The sequence below is a fragment of the Callithrix jacchus genome, chromosome 7 (genome assembly GCF_049354715.1).
Source record: "Callithrix jacchus isolate 240 chromosome 7, calJac240_pri, whole genome shotgun sequence".
NCBI classification, from domain to species: Eukaryota; Metazoa; Chordata; class Mammalia; order Primates; family Cebidae; genus Callithrix; species Callithrix jacchus.
Window position 1 is genome coordinate 76,775,917 of NC_133508.1, and position 18,683 is coordinate 76,794,599.

An 18,683-nucleotide genomic window follows, 5' to 3' on the forward strand; every position below is an offset into this window, starting at 1 on the left:
GATAACTTTGTTGAAATCAGCAAAAAGTACCATCACCCTCTAACTCTGCCTTCATACTTTCAGAGGTCTTCCCATCTTCTGAGGGCACAACCCTCATGTCAGAACATAGGACTTGGCAAGTGGACTGAATTTCAGCCCCCACTAACTCCTTTGGCTGGTTACTTTTGTGCCATGCAAAACTGCACAACTCTATGACATGACCGTATTCAGTCTGTCTTCCCCCTAGTGTGTGATTTAGCTCTATCCTAAGTCTAAACTTGTTTAACCTTTTATTGACTGAGTGTCAGCTACGTGACATCACTTATTGCCGTTATATCACATGATCTTTTCCTTCCTCATATGCCACAATTACTCCCACATTAATTAGTTTGCTCATTCTGGCTTCTTTTTTGGCCACACTCTCTCCTATCCATCTAGACTCTGCTGTCTCCCTAAGTTATTTTCCTTGGAATCTTTGTGGCTTCAGTCAATGTTATTTTTCCTGTTTTCAGTTTTCTGTCCCATTTATTCTTCTGTTATTTATCTTATGGTTATCTTTCATTCTAACAAATAGTTATTGATGTTCATTCATGGACCTGGCACTGTTGTAGGCACTGAAGATACAGTGGTGAAAGAAACAGATTTTTGACCTCACAGAACTTATATTTTAGTGGTAAAATAGATAGTAAACATACTTGATTATTTGAAACACGTGTTCAGTTTGTCTTAACAGCTGTAGAATTGTAAGCCCCAGGACTAGAAATTATATGTAAGAACAAAAAATTGTTTCAGTATCTAATTATAAGTTGTTTCCTAGATAGTATTACAATTCTCAAAAGCTTGTTGATGACCTTCATTTTAATTTACTTTAGCTGAGAAGTGTTATGTGGCATATATTTGGTTTTTAGTGTGGTCTTAGCTATTTATTACAAAAGATTGAGGACGAGTAATATAACCATATTGTATTATTAGTGACACGTTATCTCATTTTAATTTACATGAATTTTTTCACTTATTTACTTTTATTTCTTTATCATGCCTTTTTTCTTCTATATTCAAGAAGGTACAGGTATTTGGGGCATAATACTGAGATTCTCTTCAAGTGAAAGGATGTTAACTGAGTGCTTGTCATGTGAAGATCCTAAAGCAGGTGCTAAGGGAGATACAAGTATAAAATAAGATCTAGTACCTGCTTTCAAGGGATTTAGAATCTATAAGGAGGGACAGATAACAGATATGAAAAAACTAAAGCCAGAGTTTTTCTCATTTGTAAAAATGATCAGATGTCTCATTTAGTTAGATGAAAGTGGAAAATAAGTCTAGAGTGGTATTTCTGTTACTATCGCAGAAAAGTGGGTGCAAGGCAAATGAGCTCTTGAATTGAAAGTTTATACAAAGCCGCAACTATAAACTAGTTCTGCCTTCACAGTGGAAACTTTGATGGAAGTAAAACAGACAAGTTGATAGGTAATGAAAACGTATGTGTGAGATACCGTGCTTAGGTGTTATGAACCTCTTGGTCACAAATTTCGTTATCAGGCATATTGGTGAATTTTAAAATGCCAGGTAAACAGCAGTATTAAGAGCTAACTGAAAGAATGTTAATATATTGGGTTTGCTGGAAAATGCATAACATTTGGAGAAGGTTGAGGTTAAGTTTAATTTGAGAAGTTGGTAGAGAAAGTTAAGCTTGCATTGGAACCGAATCATTTTCTGAGTGCAAAAAAAAAAGTTAAGCTTTGCTTGTTTAGGCCAGTGCAGGAGCATGTTTGCCAACAATCCCTGTGGGACTCAGAAGGCACGGAGATAATGATAACAGAAAAATAGAAGTGCTTCTAGCAACTCCCAAGACTTGGTGCTCCCACAGTATTGCTGGATTACCCACAACTATACTGAAATATTTTATTTCTGTTCCTTCAAAAAGCCTTTTTTGGTTCCCAAATTTGGGTTAGATTCTTCTTACCAAAGATATTTTTTAAATACTGTATACTCTCATTGTAGCTTTTTAATTCTTAGTAATTGCTTCCTTATTAATTATCCCTGACTAGACTGTGATATCCATTAGGGCAAAAATTAGATTGGCTTGCATCTCCAGTACTTAGCACAGTGCAAGTATTTAGTAAATGGCACTGCTTTGCTAGGCACATACATTTTGTGATGGCTGTTTTTCTTCTTACAGGATTTTGTTTATAGAGGATTTGGGATATTATTTATAGAGCTGTGGTCTTGTCCTTAGGGACTTTATAGTCTAGCTGGAGAGCCAAAGTGAAAATACATAAAAAAGTAAAATAATAGGGCTAGGGCAGTTGCTTACGCCTATAATCCCAACACTTTGGGAGGCTGAGGCAGGAGGGATCACTTGAGGCCAGGAGTTTGAGACCAGCCTGGGCAGCATAGTGAGACCTCATCTCTACAGAAACTAAAACAAAACAAAACTGGGTGTGGTGGTACACACCTGTGGTCCCAGCTGCTTGAGAAACTGAGGCAGGAGGATTGCTTGAGCCCAGGACAGTGGAGACTGCTATAAGCCATGATTACCCCAACTGCACTGCAGCCTAGGCAACAGAGTAAGACCTTGTCTTTAAAAATAAAAAAGTAAAAATAATGAATCTGTCTGCATTGTCTGCAGGTTAAATGTTGGCCCAAGGCGGAATAAATCATTACCCAATTTAAACATTTTTAATTTAAAAATAAACTTTTAAACTCATTTTTTATTTGTGAAATAGGAATAATAATGCCTGTCTTGCTGGTCTTACAGATTTGTCATGTTGAGATATGACAAAAGAAAATGAGATAATACAGTAAAACTTACTTGAAAAAATAAATAAATGTTCTAGAAATAAGTGCTACAAAGGAGAAATTTGAGTGCTTGACAGCGATCCAAATAACATGACCTCAGAAGTTAGGAAAGGATTCTGTAAGAAAGTAACATTTGAGCTGAGCTTTAAAAAAAGCCTTCCTGCACCTACCTGAAGATATGACTAAAATTAAAGCCTTAGAACCACCCCCTTGTTAACTGCATAGCACTCTGGAGGAGTTGAGCTGTTTACCTCATTCGCTCTGATGCATACCTCATTTGTCCTGAGATTTTCCTTGTTTTTTAATATTTGATGCCCAGTATAGTGGATATAATGCAGACAGACTGATGAAGTAGATTGTGTTCATATTCTGTTTATTAAGACTGGGAAGTTGATAAAGTAGAGAATGAGAAAGGGTCTTTAAAGGTCTAGTTCACTTGATTTTACTCTTTTTCAGTATATGAAAGGAACCCCAGAGAATTTGACTGATTTGCCAGAGGGTTTTTGTTTGTTGCTTTTTTAAGATTTGAGTCGTGTAAATGGAAAGATGTGTTTCTAAAAGGGTTTTGATGGTCTGAAAAACTCATTTAGACGCTAGATATTTTCCTCCTATGAAAGAATGGTGTTAATGTAGCATTTGTATTTAAAACAGTTCCTGAATTGGCCTCCTTTAGCCCCTCTGAGTGAGGATAAGCTATGTGTTTTACTATCTGTAACCAGAGTGACCCAACTGTGGTCATGGATACTAGGGGAAGACAAGAAGAGGAGAGGAAAAAAAAGATGATAATACTTCAGGTGATAATAACCTGAGACTATTATATATAATTTGACTCATTTATATGGTAGCAATGTTCATAAGTATTTATTTTAAATTGCAAAAATGTTTTTATCTGTATTGAGACCGAAGTAGAACTTCCTTATCATGTCTGTTCCCTTCTTTAATGTTTTCTTATGTGAAATATTCATGCCAGAAGACTCATTCATTAGCAGGAGAAAATTGTCTCTAATTTTTGCCTCATCAAGAAGTTTCACATTATATAACAAAGTTTACTGAAAAGTCATCATTTTCTTTTTGACTTAGTCATCTCATTTTTGATAGATTGCAAAGGTCGACTGCAAGGAAGTACTAGACATCATATGTAATCTGGAATCTGAGGGGCAGGATAACACAGCATTTGTTCTTTGTACGACTTACCTTACCCAGCAGCTTCAAACTGCAAGTGTATATTGTTCTTGGTAAGTATATTTAGTTTTACACCCTTTATTTGTTAGTATATAGTATAGCATTTAGGGTTTATGTAAAATGTTAATTTGTTCCTAATTTAAAACCTAACACGACCGGTGAATAGCTTCTTGTTTCCATGTAAAATCATTTAATTAAAAATACCATTGGTTTAATCTAGTCAAGAAAGGGTAAAATATGTTCCTCTTGATCATCCCATAGAGGGTTATCTGTTAACTTATGTCTTCTACCTTGCAGATTAAATTTTGTCAATATGAAACAAACGTGTGTTAGATTGTTTTTCATTTTTTTAGTATCTTTTGGGTGGTCACTCCCCACTCTTATTTGGGAACCCACAAATGAAAAGGATCAAATTATCTAGGTTTCTAGGTCAAACTAACACTAAAAAAGGAAATTCATTTGAATAGTAATCTCTTTTGCAACTTTGGAACTATATAGTTGAATTGCATTATTTTGGTTTTAATTCAATTTATATCTTGTTTGCCTACAGAATACTTAGTTGCTAAAAAGGAAACAGTAAGTGTACCGATGGTTCTTTCATTCTAACTGTATTGAATCTATTTAGGCCAAAGGGACAAACCTGATACACAGGAAACCTCTAAAATGTAAGACTCTCTTGTCAGTAAGTATCAGATTAGTGGTATGGATAATGCTATAGGAGATCAGAGAGAGGTACTCACTGTACACCAGAGTATTAAAGAAAGGTGTCAGGAAGGAAGTAATATTTGAACTTTAATTGTAAGAATGGGTTGGATTTGCATAATCTTGATTAGAGGAGCTCTGAGTATTTCAGAACCTAAGGATGGCTTAAAATTGGAAATGAGCATTTTGTTTATAGGAAAACCTAGTAAAGCCTTTTGTGTACTTCAGCCCTCATTGATCTCCCTCTGGATCATCTGTCTTTCTGTATAGTTTTATGGTTAATACCATTGTATGTTACTATATTTCTTTTTGTTTATTATTTTGTGTAGAAATTTTTTGTACTGTAATCTCACCCAGTCCTCATAATAATTATTGCACAGGTGAGGCAGCAGAGCATCATAGGGGCCAGAGAAAACTTGTAATTGTTCATGGTCTCAAGGCTAAAGTGGTAGAGCTGAGATTCAAGCCCAGGGTTTGGACTTACAATCCAGTACTTTTCTTCTGTATACTTGTTTTCTTGGCACAGGCCAAAATTCAAATTGGTGGTGTGCACCACCACGCCAGAGTTATACCTCCTATGAGAAAGGAGATAGTGGGACAGGGACTTAAATATAACCTCATTATAATGAAAAAATATCTACAATTTATAGCTAGGTTTTCAATACAAAGAATAAATTAAACCATATATGGAATGTGTTATAAATTGTGTTTTAAATTTTCCCCTCTTCTTCAGTCAGCTGCCATTCACTCTCCTAAAGCTGTTAGTGGCTCCAGGATTAATGCTGTTCTTCTATAGCAGGAAGGGATTAATAGAGATTTCCCTTTGTGGCCTCCTGCGAAGCTATACTGAGTAAAGGAAAGAAAATCTTAGTCATTTTACACTTTGTTAAAAATAAGCTGCTGCTGCTTTTTTTTTTTTTTTTTTTTTTTTTTTGAGACAGAGTTTCACTCTTGTTACCCAGGCTGGAGTGCAATGGCGCGATCTTGGCTCACCGCAACCTCCGCCTCATGGGTTCAGGCAATTCTCCTGCCTCAGCCTCCTAAGTAGCTGGGATTACAGGTACACGCCACCATGCCCAGCTAATTTTTTGTATTTTTAGTAGAGACAGGATTTCACCATGTTGACCAGGATGGTCTCGATCTCTTGACCTCGTGATCCACCTGCCTCAGCCTCCCGAAGTGCTGGGATTACAGGCTTGAGCCGCCGTGCCTGGCAAAAGTAAGCTTCTTTCAAGCAATTCAATTCAAGGAGAAATTCCATCTTTTTTTTTTTTTTTAAAGATGGAGTCTCACACTGTTGCCAGGCTAGAGTGCAGTGGCTTAATCTTGGCTCACTGCAACCTCCACCTCATGGGTTCAGGTGATTCTCCTGCCTCAGCTTCCTGAGTGGCTGGGCCTACAGGTGTGCACCACCACGCCTGGCTAATATTTTTTGTTGTTGTTGTTGGTTGGTTGTTTTGTTTTTGAGACAGTCTTGCTCGCTTGCTCAGGCTAGAGTGCAAGGCACGATCTCAGCTCACTGCAACCTCCGCCTCCCGGATTCAAGTGATTTTCCCAACTCAGCCTTCCAAGTAGCTGGGATTACAGACACCTGCCACCTCGCCTGGCTAATCTTGTATTTTTAGTAGAGATGAGGTTTCACCATCGTGGCCAGGCAGGTCTTGAACTCCTGACCTTGTGATCCATCTACCTCAGCCTCCAAAGTGCTGGGATTACAGATGTGAGCCACCGCGCCCAGCCATATCTTTTTTTTTTTTTAATCTAACCCATTGTTTTCAAAAAAGTTTTTTGTTTGTTTGTTTGTTTTTTGGTTTTTTTTGGTAGTAGGATGTTGGAGTTAGAATATTAGAATAACATGAAACATTAAATTTTGGCCAGGCATGGTGGCTCATGACTGTAATCTCAGCACTTTGGGAGGCTGAGGTGGGTGGATCGCCTGAGTTCAGGAGTTCAAGACCACCCTGACCAACATGGTGAAACTCCATCTCTACTAAAAATACAAAAATTAGCCAGGCGTGGTGGTGGGGACCTGTAATCCCAGCTACTTGGGAGCCTGAGGCACCAGAATCGCTTGAACTTGGGAGGCGGAGTTTGCAGTGAGTCGAGGTCGTGCCAGCCTGAGAGACAAAGTGATTTCATCTCAAAGAACAAGACAAAACAAAACTTGAATTTTACTAAGGAAAATTAATCACAGGAATTCTGTTCAGATGAGATGTATTCTTTTGTTACGCTTGAGGTAGTGGGATATAAGGAGTATTTGTTTAGAAAGTTTTTTAAATTAAGTGGTGTTTTGGATAAGAGATCAATATTTTTTAAATATGACAAAATTGAAATACAGTAATAAAAGTAGTCATGCTTATTTTTAAACACATGCTAGAATTTATTTCTTGGAGTATCTTGAATGTAGTTATGATGAAGATAATATTTGAAATGTAAACTGTGTAGCTATTGGCCGGGCACAGTAGCTCACACCTGTAATCCTAGCAATTTGGGAGACCAAGGAAGGTAGATCATTTGAGGTCAGCAGTTTAAGACCAGCCTGGCCAACATGGTGAAATCCCATCTCTACTAAAAATACAAAATTTAGCTGGACGGTAGTGGCGCGCACCTATGATCCCAGATATTCTGGAGGCTGAGGCAGGAGAATCACTTGAGCCTGGGAGGCGGAGGTTGCAGTGAGCCAAAATCACACCAGTGTACCCTAGTCTAGGCAACAGAATGAGACCCTATCTCAAAAGAAAAACAAAAAACTATGTCACTCAGAACATTTTTTATTCTTATAGAAATTTCCTTCAGAGGCATTTACAAATCACAGAAAAAAGTTAAAATGTTTTAAACTTTATAGCAGTTATTGTTTAACTTATTAATTAATCTTGACCCCAAAAGATTTTTGGCTGTTGAAAAAAATTAAAGAAATACTAGAGGAGTAAGCACCTTGTAAATGCCTGGCAATGGTAGCGTAATTGGATTAGCCATCCATTTGAAAAGGTGACCATTTTGAGTAAGGTGACCATTTTGAGTAAGATGATGTATATATAGAGAGGTGTAATTACTGTCGCCATTTTAAAGTCATAAAGTTGAACTTTGAACCTCCACAGTAAGCTGTCAGTGACTATTTGATAGACTGGCCTTTACTTTCTGTAATGTGTCTGGGCTTAAATTGTGTTTTATACATATGTGTTTCTTCAGATGTAGTTGTTACATGTCTGCTTGCCCCAACTAGACTGTGATATACCAACCAATATGTTGTCTAATTCACAGCTGTGTCTCCAGTAACTGGCAAAGACCGGCACATGTGTTTTATTTAACAGAATTTTGTGGGAGAGAAAAGAGGTCAGGGGGATCAATTACTATTGTAATAGCTTTAAAAAAAAGGTTTTTTTAATTCCACACAGTTTTATTTACTTCATTCCTAAAATACCTAAATTCTGAATCTCAGTATAACATGTTAACTGGACTTCATGGGCTTGTTGCTATGTAGAAACACAGAGTAATGTTTTTATTGATTGATTGATTTACTTATTTTTGAGACAGCATCTCACTCTTGTCACCCAGACTGTGGTGTAGTGGTGCAATCTTGGCTCACTGCAATCTCTACCTCCTGGGTTCAAGCGATTCTCCTGCCTCAGCCTCTGGGATTACAGGTGCCAGCCACCACACCTGACAAATTTTTTTGTATTTTTAGCAGAGACAGGGTTTCCCCATGTGGGCCAGGCTGGTCTCGAACACCTGACCTCAGGTGATCCACCCACTTTGGCCTCCCAAAGTGCTGGGATTACAGGCGTGAACCACTGCACTGGCCAAAACAAAGAGTAATTTAAAGTTTTTGCTCAGTAGCTAGATTTTTAACCAAAATGTGTTTCTTGCTATTAACAGAGCCAAATTTCCTTTCCAATTTTTATAAATTTGTATATTATTTGTTGAAGTGAGCTAGGTAATGGGCTAAATCAAGGGTACAGTAGATTATCTGAACTTTGGAAGTATACATCATTTTCCATGATTTTCAATGGTTGACTTTTTTTTAAAAAATCACATTATTGTAGTAATTGAAGGACTTACCCTAGTGTACATTTGATCTATCAGGCTGTTAAGTTACTATTGGATGTTGATTTCAGTGTTCCAGTGTACATATTTGAATGGCTGATTGAAGTGAGATCTTGCCATCCTCATGAGTAACATCCTGGTTGTCATGGTTTCAGGCATGTTTATATATTTGGGTGGGTAATCATTTCACATCACTGATTTATAACCATGCAAATATTTTAACAAAATACATCATAATATGCCAGTTTTTGATCATGCTTATTTGGAGTTAAGATACTTGGAGCCTGAAATACTTAATTTGGAATAAACCAAGTCCTAGACATTCTGACTTACTGTTTTAAAAATTATTTGGGTGACCAGGCACGGTGGTTCATGCCTGTAATCCCAGCACTTTGGGAGGCCAGAGGCAGGTGGATCACGAGGTCAGGAGTTGAAGACCAGCCTGCCCACGATGCTGAAACCCTGTCTCTACTAAAAATACAAAAATTAGCCAGGCATGGTGGCACATGCCTGTAATCCCAACTACTCTGGGATTACAGGCTGAGGCAGGAGAATTGCTTGAACCCAGGCAACAGAGGTTGCAGTGAGCCAAGATTGCACCACTGCACTCCAGCCTGGGTGACAGAGCAAGATTCCATCTCAAAAAAATTATTTGAGCCTATAATCCCAGTACTCTGGGAGGCTGAGGTGGGTGAATCTCTTGAGATCAGGAGTTCAAGACCAGCCTGGACAACATAGTGAAACCACATCTCTACTAAAATTACAAAAATTAGCTGGGCATGGTGGGATGCATCTGTAGTCCCCAGCTACTGAGGAGGCTGAGACAGGAGAATTGCTTGAACCTGGGAGGTGGAGGTTGCAGTGAGCCGAGATCATGCCACTACACTTAAGCCTGCGCAACAGGATGAGACTCTGTCTAAAACAAAAAAAACAAAACAAAAGTCAGATGAAGTGGTTCATGCCTGTAATCCCAGCACTTTGGGAGGCCGAGGCAGGTGGAGATCGTGCCACTGCACCTCAGCCTGGGTGACAGAGCGAGATTGTCTCGGGAAAAAAAAAAAATGATGAAAGCTTAATATGATGGCAAATTCGACCTATAACAAGTACAATTAATTTAAAATGTCTTTGAATAGTTGTCTTTATTTGGCTAGTGCTACTTTCCTAACTATAAGAAGTGAAAATTGAGATAGGCCAGCTGTGAAAATTGCCCCCAGCCAGGTGAAAAGCTAGGTGCTTTTTTCACACCTGGCCCATAAACAATTGTATGTTCATTTTAAACACAAAATTGCTTTATTCAGATTTGAGCATCTTAAGTAATAAAAACTTATGTATCTGTCATATGTATGCAAAATCTGTCCTATTTGAACAGAACAAAAATTATCAAAGCCAGTAAATCCTGATTATAAAGATAAAAGAATAAAGGAAGTCAACTATCTAAATTTTACTGAAGGGTTGGGCATGGTGGCTCATGTCTATAACCTCAGCAGAGGATTACCTAAGGCTAGGAGTTGATGACCAGCCTGAGCAACACAGTGAGACCCTAAGACCAACCAAACAGGAAAAGCTTAGCCAGTCTTGGTGGCACACCTGTAGTCCCAGCTACTCAGGAGACTAAGACAGGAGAGTCACTTGAGCCCAGGAGTTTAAGGCTGCACTAAGCTGAGATCTCACCAGTATACTCCAGCCTGGGTGACAGTATTATGTTCTCTCAAATAAAATAAAATGAAATTTATCAACTAAAGCAGGGCACAGAGGCACATGCCTATAATCCCAGACACTTGGGAGGCTGAGGTGGGACAATCACTTGAGCCCAGGAGTTAAGGCTTTGATTTTGCCACTACACTCCAGCCTGGCAACAAAGTTAGGCAAATTCGTTAAAGTGGTAAAAGGTAGGTTGAGAATTAAGGTCCCTGAAGTAGTTTATTTGTTTTTCGAGACGGAGTCTTACTCTGTCACCCAGGCTGGAGTGCCATGGTGAGATCTGCCACCTCCACCTCCTGGGTTCAAGCAATTCTCCTGCCTGAGCCTCCTGAGTAACTGGAATTACAGGCATGTGCCACCATGCCGAGCTAATTTTTGTATTTTTAGTAGAGACGGAGTTCCACTATGTTGGTCAGGTTGGTCTCGAACTTCTGACCTTGTGATTTGACCACCTCGGCCTCCCAAAGTGCGTGGATTACAGGCATGAGCCACCCTGCCTGGCCAATCATTTATCTTTTGAGACACCATATATTCATTTCAATCTTTGAAGCAAGTTTTATAACTACTTAAAAATTTCACCTTACAAGAGCCCCAGTTACCTCTTAAAAATATAAGAAAATAAATTCTGTTAAATATATTTACTTTAAACTACATAATTTCATTTTTTAAGCATTGGATTCGTAGCCAACTTTCTGTGAGATAGTCTGTGTTAATAGCAATATAGGATATCAGTGTTCTTAAATTGGTTTATGAAAACAATACAGACTTTTTAAATGAAAATTGTTTAATCAATATCAATTGATTTACTTAAAAGAGCCACATTTTTTAAGTGATAGCATTCTTTTGTTTTTTTGGTTTTTGTTTTTGTTTTTTGAGATGGAGTCTTGCTCTGTCACCCAGCCTGGAGTGTACTGGCACGATCTCGGCTCACTGCAACCTCCACCTCCCATGTTCAAGCGATTCTCCTGTCTCAGCCTCCCAAGTAGCTGGGATTATAGGTGTCCAACACCACATTCAGCTAATTTTTGTATTTTTAGTAGAGACGAGGTTTCACCATGCTGGCCAGGCTGGTTTCGAACTCCTGACCTCAAGTGATCTGCCCATCTTGGCCTCCCAAAGTACTAGGATTACAGGCTTGAGCACCTGCGCCCAGCCTCTTTTTAGTTTTACTATTAGAAGTGATAGCCTTGTTCTTAGTTTTGCTGTTAGCTGTCCTTGCAGTCACATTTTTCATTCTTTTTAGCATTTCTATCCTTGGCATTTTTGAGTTTTTAATGCTTTTTTGCTTGAGTGTTTTTCCCATTAAATGTTTTTGTTTAATTTATTCTTTTCAAGCTTTTCTTCTGTTTTCATAATGAATCTTTGTGAGATTCCTGTATTTTAGCCATTTCCAAAAGTGCCATTTTACTTACTTCACTGGGAGTATTTAAACATTCCAAACTGCAACCCTTAAGTAGCATCCTGACATTTTAGATCTTGAAAGGGCCCTTAGGATCACTGTATAGAAGTGTGCCATTAGAATATCTATATGTTGCATATATATATTCGTTGGTAGTATAGCGATGTCTGATTATCTCTGCCCATTAGGACAGGATTTAATTCAATCAGTATAATAATCACCAGTGTGAAGGATAAAACCTTTTAGAACAACATGGGATCTAAATAAGTTTTTTAAAATGTCACTCCAAAGGAAGTAGTGTTTTGGTTTTATTTTTCCCCCAAACAAAAAGGTACAAGTCAGGGAATTGTTATGGAGGATACTTAACAATTTTACCAGTTTGGGAGGTAGCAGTGGTGAATATAGACTGCTTTTTATCTAGTTTTGTTTTCTCTACTGTCAACTTTCTACAAATCAAAAAATTGGGTTGCCGGGGGCCGGGCAGCAAATACCAGTTACTTTAAATGTTTTACCTTGATCTCTTTTTTTTATAGGGAACTGACTCTCTTTTGGAGTAAACTGCAAAGAAGAATTGACCCTTCTTTAGATACTTTTTTGGAGCGCTGTCGTCAGTTTGGTGTCATAGCTAAAACGCAGCAGCATTTATTTTGTCTCATTAGAGTTATACAAACTGAAGTGAGTACTTTTTGCCTTCTCTGCTTACTGTAGCTGGAGAAAAGATGAATGGGAAGATAACTTCTCAGGAAATTCCTTATAGATAAAGAAAGATAAGAAATAATGGGTTTTAATAATATTAATGCAATTGATCACAACTGATTGTTTCTCCAGATTGACTTCCTAGAAATTCAGTTTTTCTTTTTTTTTTTTAATTGCATTTTAGGTTTTGGGGTACATGCCAAGAACATGCAAGATTGTTGCATGGGTACACAGGTGGCAGTGTGATTTGCTGCCTTCCTTCCCTTTACTTATATCTGGCATTTCTCCCCATGCTATCTCTCCCCAACTCCCCACCCCACCGCTGTCCTTCCCCTATTTCCCCACAACAGACCCCAGTATGTAGTGCTCCCCTCCCTGTATCCATGTGTTCTCATTGTTTATCACCCGCCTATGAGTGAGAATATGCGGTGTTTGATTTACTGTTCTTGTGTCAGTTTGCAGAGAATGATGGTTTCCAGATTGATCCATGTCCCTACAAAGGACAAGAACTCCTCGTTTTTGATGGCTGCATAATATTCCATGGTGTATATGTGCCACATTTTCCCTGTCCAGTCTATCATCAATGGGCATTTGGGTTGGTTCCAGGTCTTTGCTGTTGTAAGCTGTGCCACAACGAGCATTCGTGTGCATGTGTCCTTATAGTAGAACAATTTATAATCCTTTGGATATATACCCAATAATGGGATTCCTAGGTCAAATGGAATTTCTATTTGTAGGTCCTTGAGGAATCGTCACGCTGTCTTCTACAATGGTTGAACTAATTTACACTCCCACCAACAGTGTAAAAGTGTTCCTATTTCTCCATATCCTCTCCAGCATCTGCTGTCTCCAGATTTTTTTTTTTTTTTTTGAGACGGAGTTTTGCTGTTGTTACTCATTTTAATGATCACCATTCTAACTGGTGTGAGATGGTATCTCAATGTAGTTTTGATTTGCATTTCTCTAATGACCAGTGATGATGAGCATTTTTTCATATGTTTGTTGGCCTCATGTATGTCTTCTTTTGTAAAGTGTCTGTTCCTATCCTTCGCCCACTTTTGAATGGGCTTGTTTGTTTTTTTCTTATAAATCTGTTTTAGTTCTTTGTAAATTCTGGATATCAGCCCTTTGTCAGATGGGTAAACTGCAAAAACTTTTTCCCATTCTGTTGGTTGCTGATTCACTCTAATGACTGTTTCTTTTGCTGTAAAGAAGCTGTGGAGTTTGATTAGGTCCCATTTGTCTATTTTGGCTTTTGTTGCCAATGCTTTTGGTGTTTTGGTCATGAAGTCCTTGCCTACTCCTATGTCCTGAATGGGTTTACCTAGATTTCCTTCTAGGGTTTTTATGGTGTTAGGTCTTATGTTTAAGTCTTTAATCCATCTGGAGTTAATTTTAGTGTAAGGTGTCAGGAAGGGGTCCAATTTCTGCTTTCTGCACATGGCTAGCCAGTTTTCCCAACACCATTTATTAAACAGGGAATCCTTTCCCCATTGCTTGTTTTTGTCAGGTCTGTCAAAGATCGGATGGTTGTAGATATGTTGTGTTGCCTCCGATGCCCCTGTTCTGTTCCATTGGTCTATATCTCTGTTTTGGTACCAGTACCATGCTGTTTTGATTAGCCTCATAGTATAGTTTGAAGTCCGGTAGTGTGATGCCTCCCACTTTGTTCTTTTTGCTTAGAATTGACTTGGCTATGCAGGCTGTCTTTTGGTTCCATATGAAGTTTAAGGTGATTTTTTCCAGTTCTGTGAAGAAGGTCATTGGTAGCTTGATGGGGATAGCGTTGAATCTGTAAATTACTTTGGGCAGTATGGTTATTTTCACATGGAATGTTTCTCCATCTTTTTGTGTCCTCTCTTATTTCGTTGAGCAGTGGTTTGTAGTTCTCCTTGAAGAGGTCCTTTACATTCCTTGTTAGTTGTATTCCTAGGTATTTTATTCTCTGTAGCAATTGTGAATGGCAGTTCGTTCTTGATTTGGCTCTCTTTAAGTCTGTTATTGGTGTATAGGAATGCTTGTGATTTTTGCACATTGATTTTGTATCCTGAGACTTTGCTGAAGTTGCTTGTCAGTTTTAGGAGATTTTGGGCTGAGACAGTGGGGTCTTCTAGATATACAGTCATGTCGTCTGCAAATAAAGACAATTTGACTTCCTTCTTTCCTGTTTGAATACCCTTTATTTCTTTTTCTTGCCTGATTGCTTTGGCTAGAACTTCCAATGCTATATTGAATAAGAGTGGTGAGAGAGGGCATCCTTGTCTAGTGCCAGATTTCAAAGGGAATGCTTCCAGTTTTTGCCCATTCAGTATGATATTGGCTGTTGGTTTGTCATAAATACCTTTTATTATTTTGAGATATGTTCCATCAATACCTAGTTTATTGAGGGTTTTTAGTATAAAGGGCTGTTGAATTTTGTCAAAGGCCTTCTCTGCATCAATTGAGATAATCATGTGGTTTTTGTCTTTGCATCTGTTTATGTGGTAAATTACGTTTATAGACTTGTGTATGTTGAACCAACCTTGCATCCCGAGGATGAATCCTGCTTGATCAGGATGGATAAGCATTTTGATGTGCTGTTGCAATCAGCTTGCCAGTATTTTATTGAAGATTTTTGCATCTATGTTCATCGTGGATATTGGCCTGAAGTTTTCTTTTCTTGTTGGGTCTCTGCCAGGTTTTGGTATCAGGATAATATTGGTCTCATAAAATGATTTGGGAAGGATTCCCTCTTTTTGGATTATTTGGAATAGTTTCAGAAGGAATGTACCAGCTCCTCTTGATATGTCTGGTAGAATTCGGCTGTGAACCCGTCTGGACCTGGGCTTTTTTTTTGGGCTCTTAATTGCTGCCTCAACTTCAGACCTTGTTATTGGTCTATTCAGGGTTTCGACTTCTTCCTGGGTTAGGCTTGGGAGGAGGCAAGTGTCCAGGAATTAATCCATTTCTTCCAGGTTTACTAGTTTATGTGCATACAGTTGTTTGTAATAATCTCTGATGATGGTTTGAATTTCTGTGGAATCTGTGGTGATATCCCCTTTATCGTTTTTTATTGCATCTATTTGGTTATTCTCTCTTTTCTTTTTTATTAATCTGGCTAGTGGTCTGTCTATTTTGTTGATCTTTTCGAAAAACCAGCTCCTGGATTTATTGATTTTTTTTTTTTTGAAGGGTTTTTTGTGTCTCTATCTCCTTCAGTTCTGCTCTGAACTAGTCTTCTGCTAGGTTTTGAGTTTTTTTGATCTTGCTCCTCTAGCTCTTTCAATTTCGACGATAGGGTGTCAATTTTAGATCTCTCCTTGCTTCTCATGTGGGCACTATTGCTATATATTTTCCTCTAGAGACTGCTTTAAATGTGTCCTAGAGATTCTGGTATGTTGTGCCTTCGTTCTCGAACATCTTTATTTCTGCCTTCATTTCATCGTTTATCCAGTGAACATTCAAGAGCCAGTTGTTCAGTTTCCATGAAGCTGTGCAGTTCTGAGTTAGTTTCTGAATTCTGAGTTCTAACTTGATTGCACTGTGGTCTGAGAGACTGTTATGATTTCTGTTCTTTTGCATTTGCTGAGGAGTGATTTACTTCCAATTATGTGGTCAATTTTAGAGTAGGTGTGATGTGGTGCTGAGAAGAATATATTCTGTGGATTTGGGGTGGAGAGTTCTATAAATGTCTATTAGGTTTGCTTGTTCCAGGTCTGAGTTCAAATCCTGGATATCCTTGTTAATTTTCTGTCTGGTTGATCTGTCTAATATTGACAATGGGGAGTTAAAGTCTCCCACTATTATTGTGTGGGAGTTGACGTGTCTTTGTAAGTCATTAAGAACTTGCCTTATGTATCTGGGTGCTCCTGTAATGGGTGCATATATATTTAGGATCATTAGCTCTTCTTGTTGCATTGATCCTTTTACCATTATGTAATGTCCTTCTTTGTCTCTTTTGATCTTTGTTAAAGTCTATTTTATCAGAGAGGAGAATTGCAACTCCTGCTTTTTTTTGCTCTCCATTTGCTTGGTAAATCTTCCTCCATCCATTTATTTTGAACCCTTGTGTATCCTTGCATGTGAGATGGGTTTCCTGGATATAGCACACCAATGGGTTCTGGCTTTTTATCCAGTTTGCCCGTCTGTGTCTTTTGATTGGGGTATTTAGTCCATTTACATTTATGGTTAATATTGTTATGTGTGAATTTGATACTGCCATTTTGATTCTAGCTGGCTGTTTTGCCCGTTAGTTGATGCAGATTCTTCATTGTGTTGATGCTCTTTACCATTTGGTATGTTTTTGGAGTGGCTGGTACTGGTTGTTCCTTTGTATGTGTAGTGCCTCTTTCAGGAGCTCTTGTAAAGCAGGCCTGGTGGTGATGAAATCTCTGAGTACGTGCTTGTTCGCAACGGATTCTATTTTTCCTTCACTTATGAAGCTTAGTTTGGCTGGATATGAAATTCTGGGTTGAAAGTTCTTTTCTTTAAGGATATTGGCCCCCACTCTCTTCTGGCTTGTAGGGTTTCTACTGAGAGATCTGCTGTGAGTCTGATGGGCTTCTCTTTGTGGGTAACCGGACCTTTCTCTCTGGCTTCCCTTAGCATTTTCTCCTTCATTTAAACCCTGGTGAATCTGACAATTATGTGCCTTGGGGTTGCTCTTCTTGAGGAACATATTTGTGGTGTTCTCTGTATTTCCTGGATTTGAATATTGGCCTGCCTTGCTGGTTGGGAAAGTTTTCCTGGATAATATCCTGAAGAGTATTTTCCAGCTTGTATTCATTCTCTTCGTCACATTCAGCTATACCTATCAAACGTAGATTAGGTCTTTTCACATAGTCCCATATTTCTTGGAGACTTTGTTTATTTCTTTTTAGCCTTTGGTCTCTAATCTTGCCTTCTCGTTTTATTTCATTGAGTTGATCTTTGACCTTTGATCTCCTTTCTTCTGCTTGGTCAATTCAGCTGTCGAAACTTGTGCATACTTCATGAAGTTCTCATGTTGTGTTTTTCAGCTCCATCAATTGACTTATATTCCTCTCTAAGTTGTCCATTCTCGTTAGCATTTCATCAAATCTTTTTTCAAGGTTCTTAGTTTCTTTGCATTGGGTTAGAATATGTTCTTTTAGCTCACAGAAGTTTCTTATTACCCATCTTCTGAAGCCTGATTCTGTCTTTTCATCACACTCATTCTCCATCCAGCCTTGTTCCCTTGCTGGTGAGGAGTTGTGATCCCTTATAGGAGGAGAGGTGTTCTGGTTTCAGGTGTTTTCCTCCTTTTTGCGCTGGTTTCTTCCCATCTTTGTGGATTTATCTACCTGTTGTCTGTGTAGTTGTGGATTTTCAGATTGGGTCTCTGAGTGGACGTCCAGATTGTTGATGATGAAGTTATTTCTGTTTCTTAGTTTTCCTTCTAACAGTCTGGCCCCTCTGCTGTAGGACTGCTGAGGTCCACTCCAGGCCCTGCTTTCCTGGGGATCACCTGCAGCAGCTTCAGAACAGTAAGGGTTGCTCTCAGTTTCTTCTTCTGCTATCTTTGTCCCTGAAGGATACCTGCCAAATGTCAGTTTGATCTCTCTTTTATGAGGTGACTCTTTGGATATACGGGGGTCAGGGAGCTGCTTGAGGAGACAGTCTGTCCTTTGTAGGAGCTCAAGTGCTGAGCTGTGAGCTCCATTGTTCATGCAGAGCTGCTGGGCAGGTACGTTTAAGTCTGCTGCAGCAGAACTCATAAACCCCTTTTTCCCCCAGGTGTTCTGTCCTGGGGAGTTAGGGCTTTATTTATGAGTTTCAGTTGTGCTGCTGCCTTTTTTTCAGGGCTGCCCTGCCCAGCAAGGAGGCAGCCTAGTCACTGTCGGCCTGCAGAGGCCTTGCTGAGCTGCTGTGAGCTCCGCCCAGCTGCCATGTGAAATTCCCTGCAGTCCTCTTTATATTGGTATAGTTAGAACTGCCTAAGTAATGGTGGCCAACCTCTGTAATGGTGGACTCTCTGTAATGGTAGGTTGCCTTGGCAATGGCAGACTACCTCCATAGGGGTGGAGTGCCTCAGTAATGGCGAACGCCCTGTCCCGACAGAGCTGGACTGTCCTGGGTTCACCTGTGCTCGCTGTGAAACTCTCAACCCAGAGCATTTCCAATTGCTGTTTTTTTTTGTTTTTTTTGGTTAAATGGTCGATTCTCTCCCAGGTGTTCCAGTCAC

At 39.0% G+C, this 18,683-nt stretch overlaps 1 protein-coding gene across 3 annotated transcripts in view; it reads left to right on the forward strand.

The window, feature by feature from the left end:
- Positions 1-18,683, forward strand: part of RLF (RLF zinc finger) — a 91,291-nt gene that overhangs the window by 61,139 nt on the left and 11,469 nt on the right. For all 3 annotated transcript variants that reach the window (XM_035250967.2, XM_078331337.1, XM_035250968.3), the window contains 2 exons: positions 3,877-4,013; positions 12,340-12,481. In XM_035250967.2, coding sequence (XP_035106858.1) covers positions 3,877-4,013; positions 12,340-12,481 — 279 coding nt within the window. The remainder of the gene's footprint in view (positions 1-3,876; positions 4,014-12,339; positions 12,482-18,683) is intronic.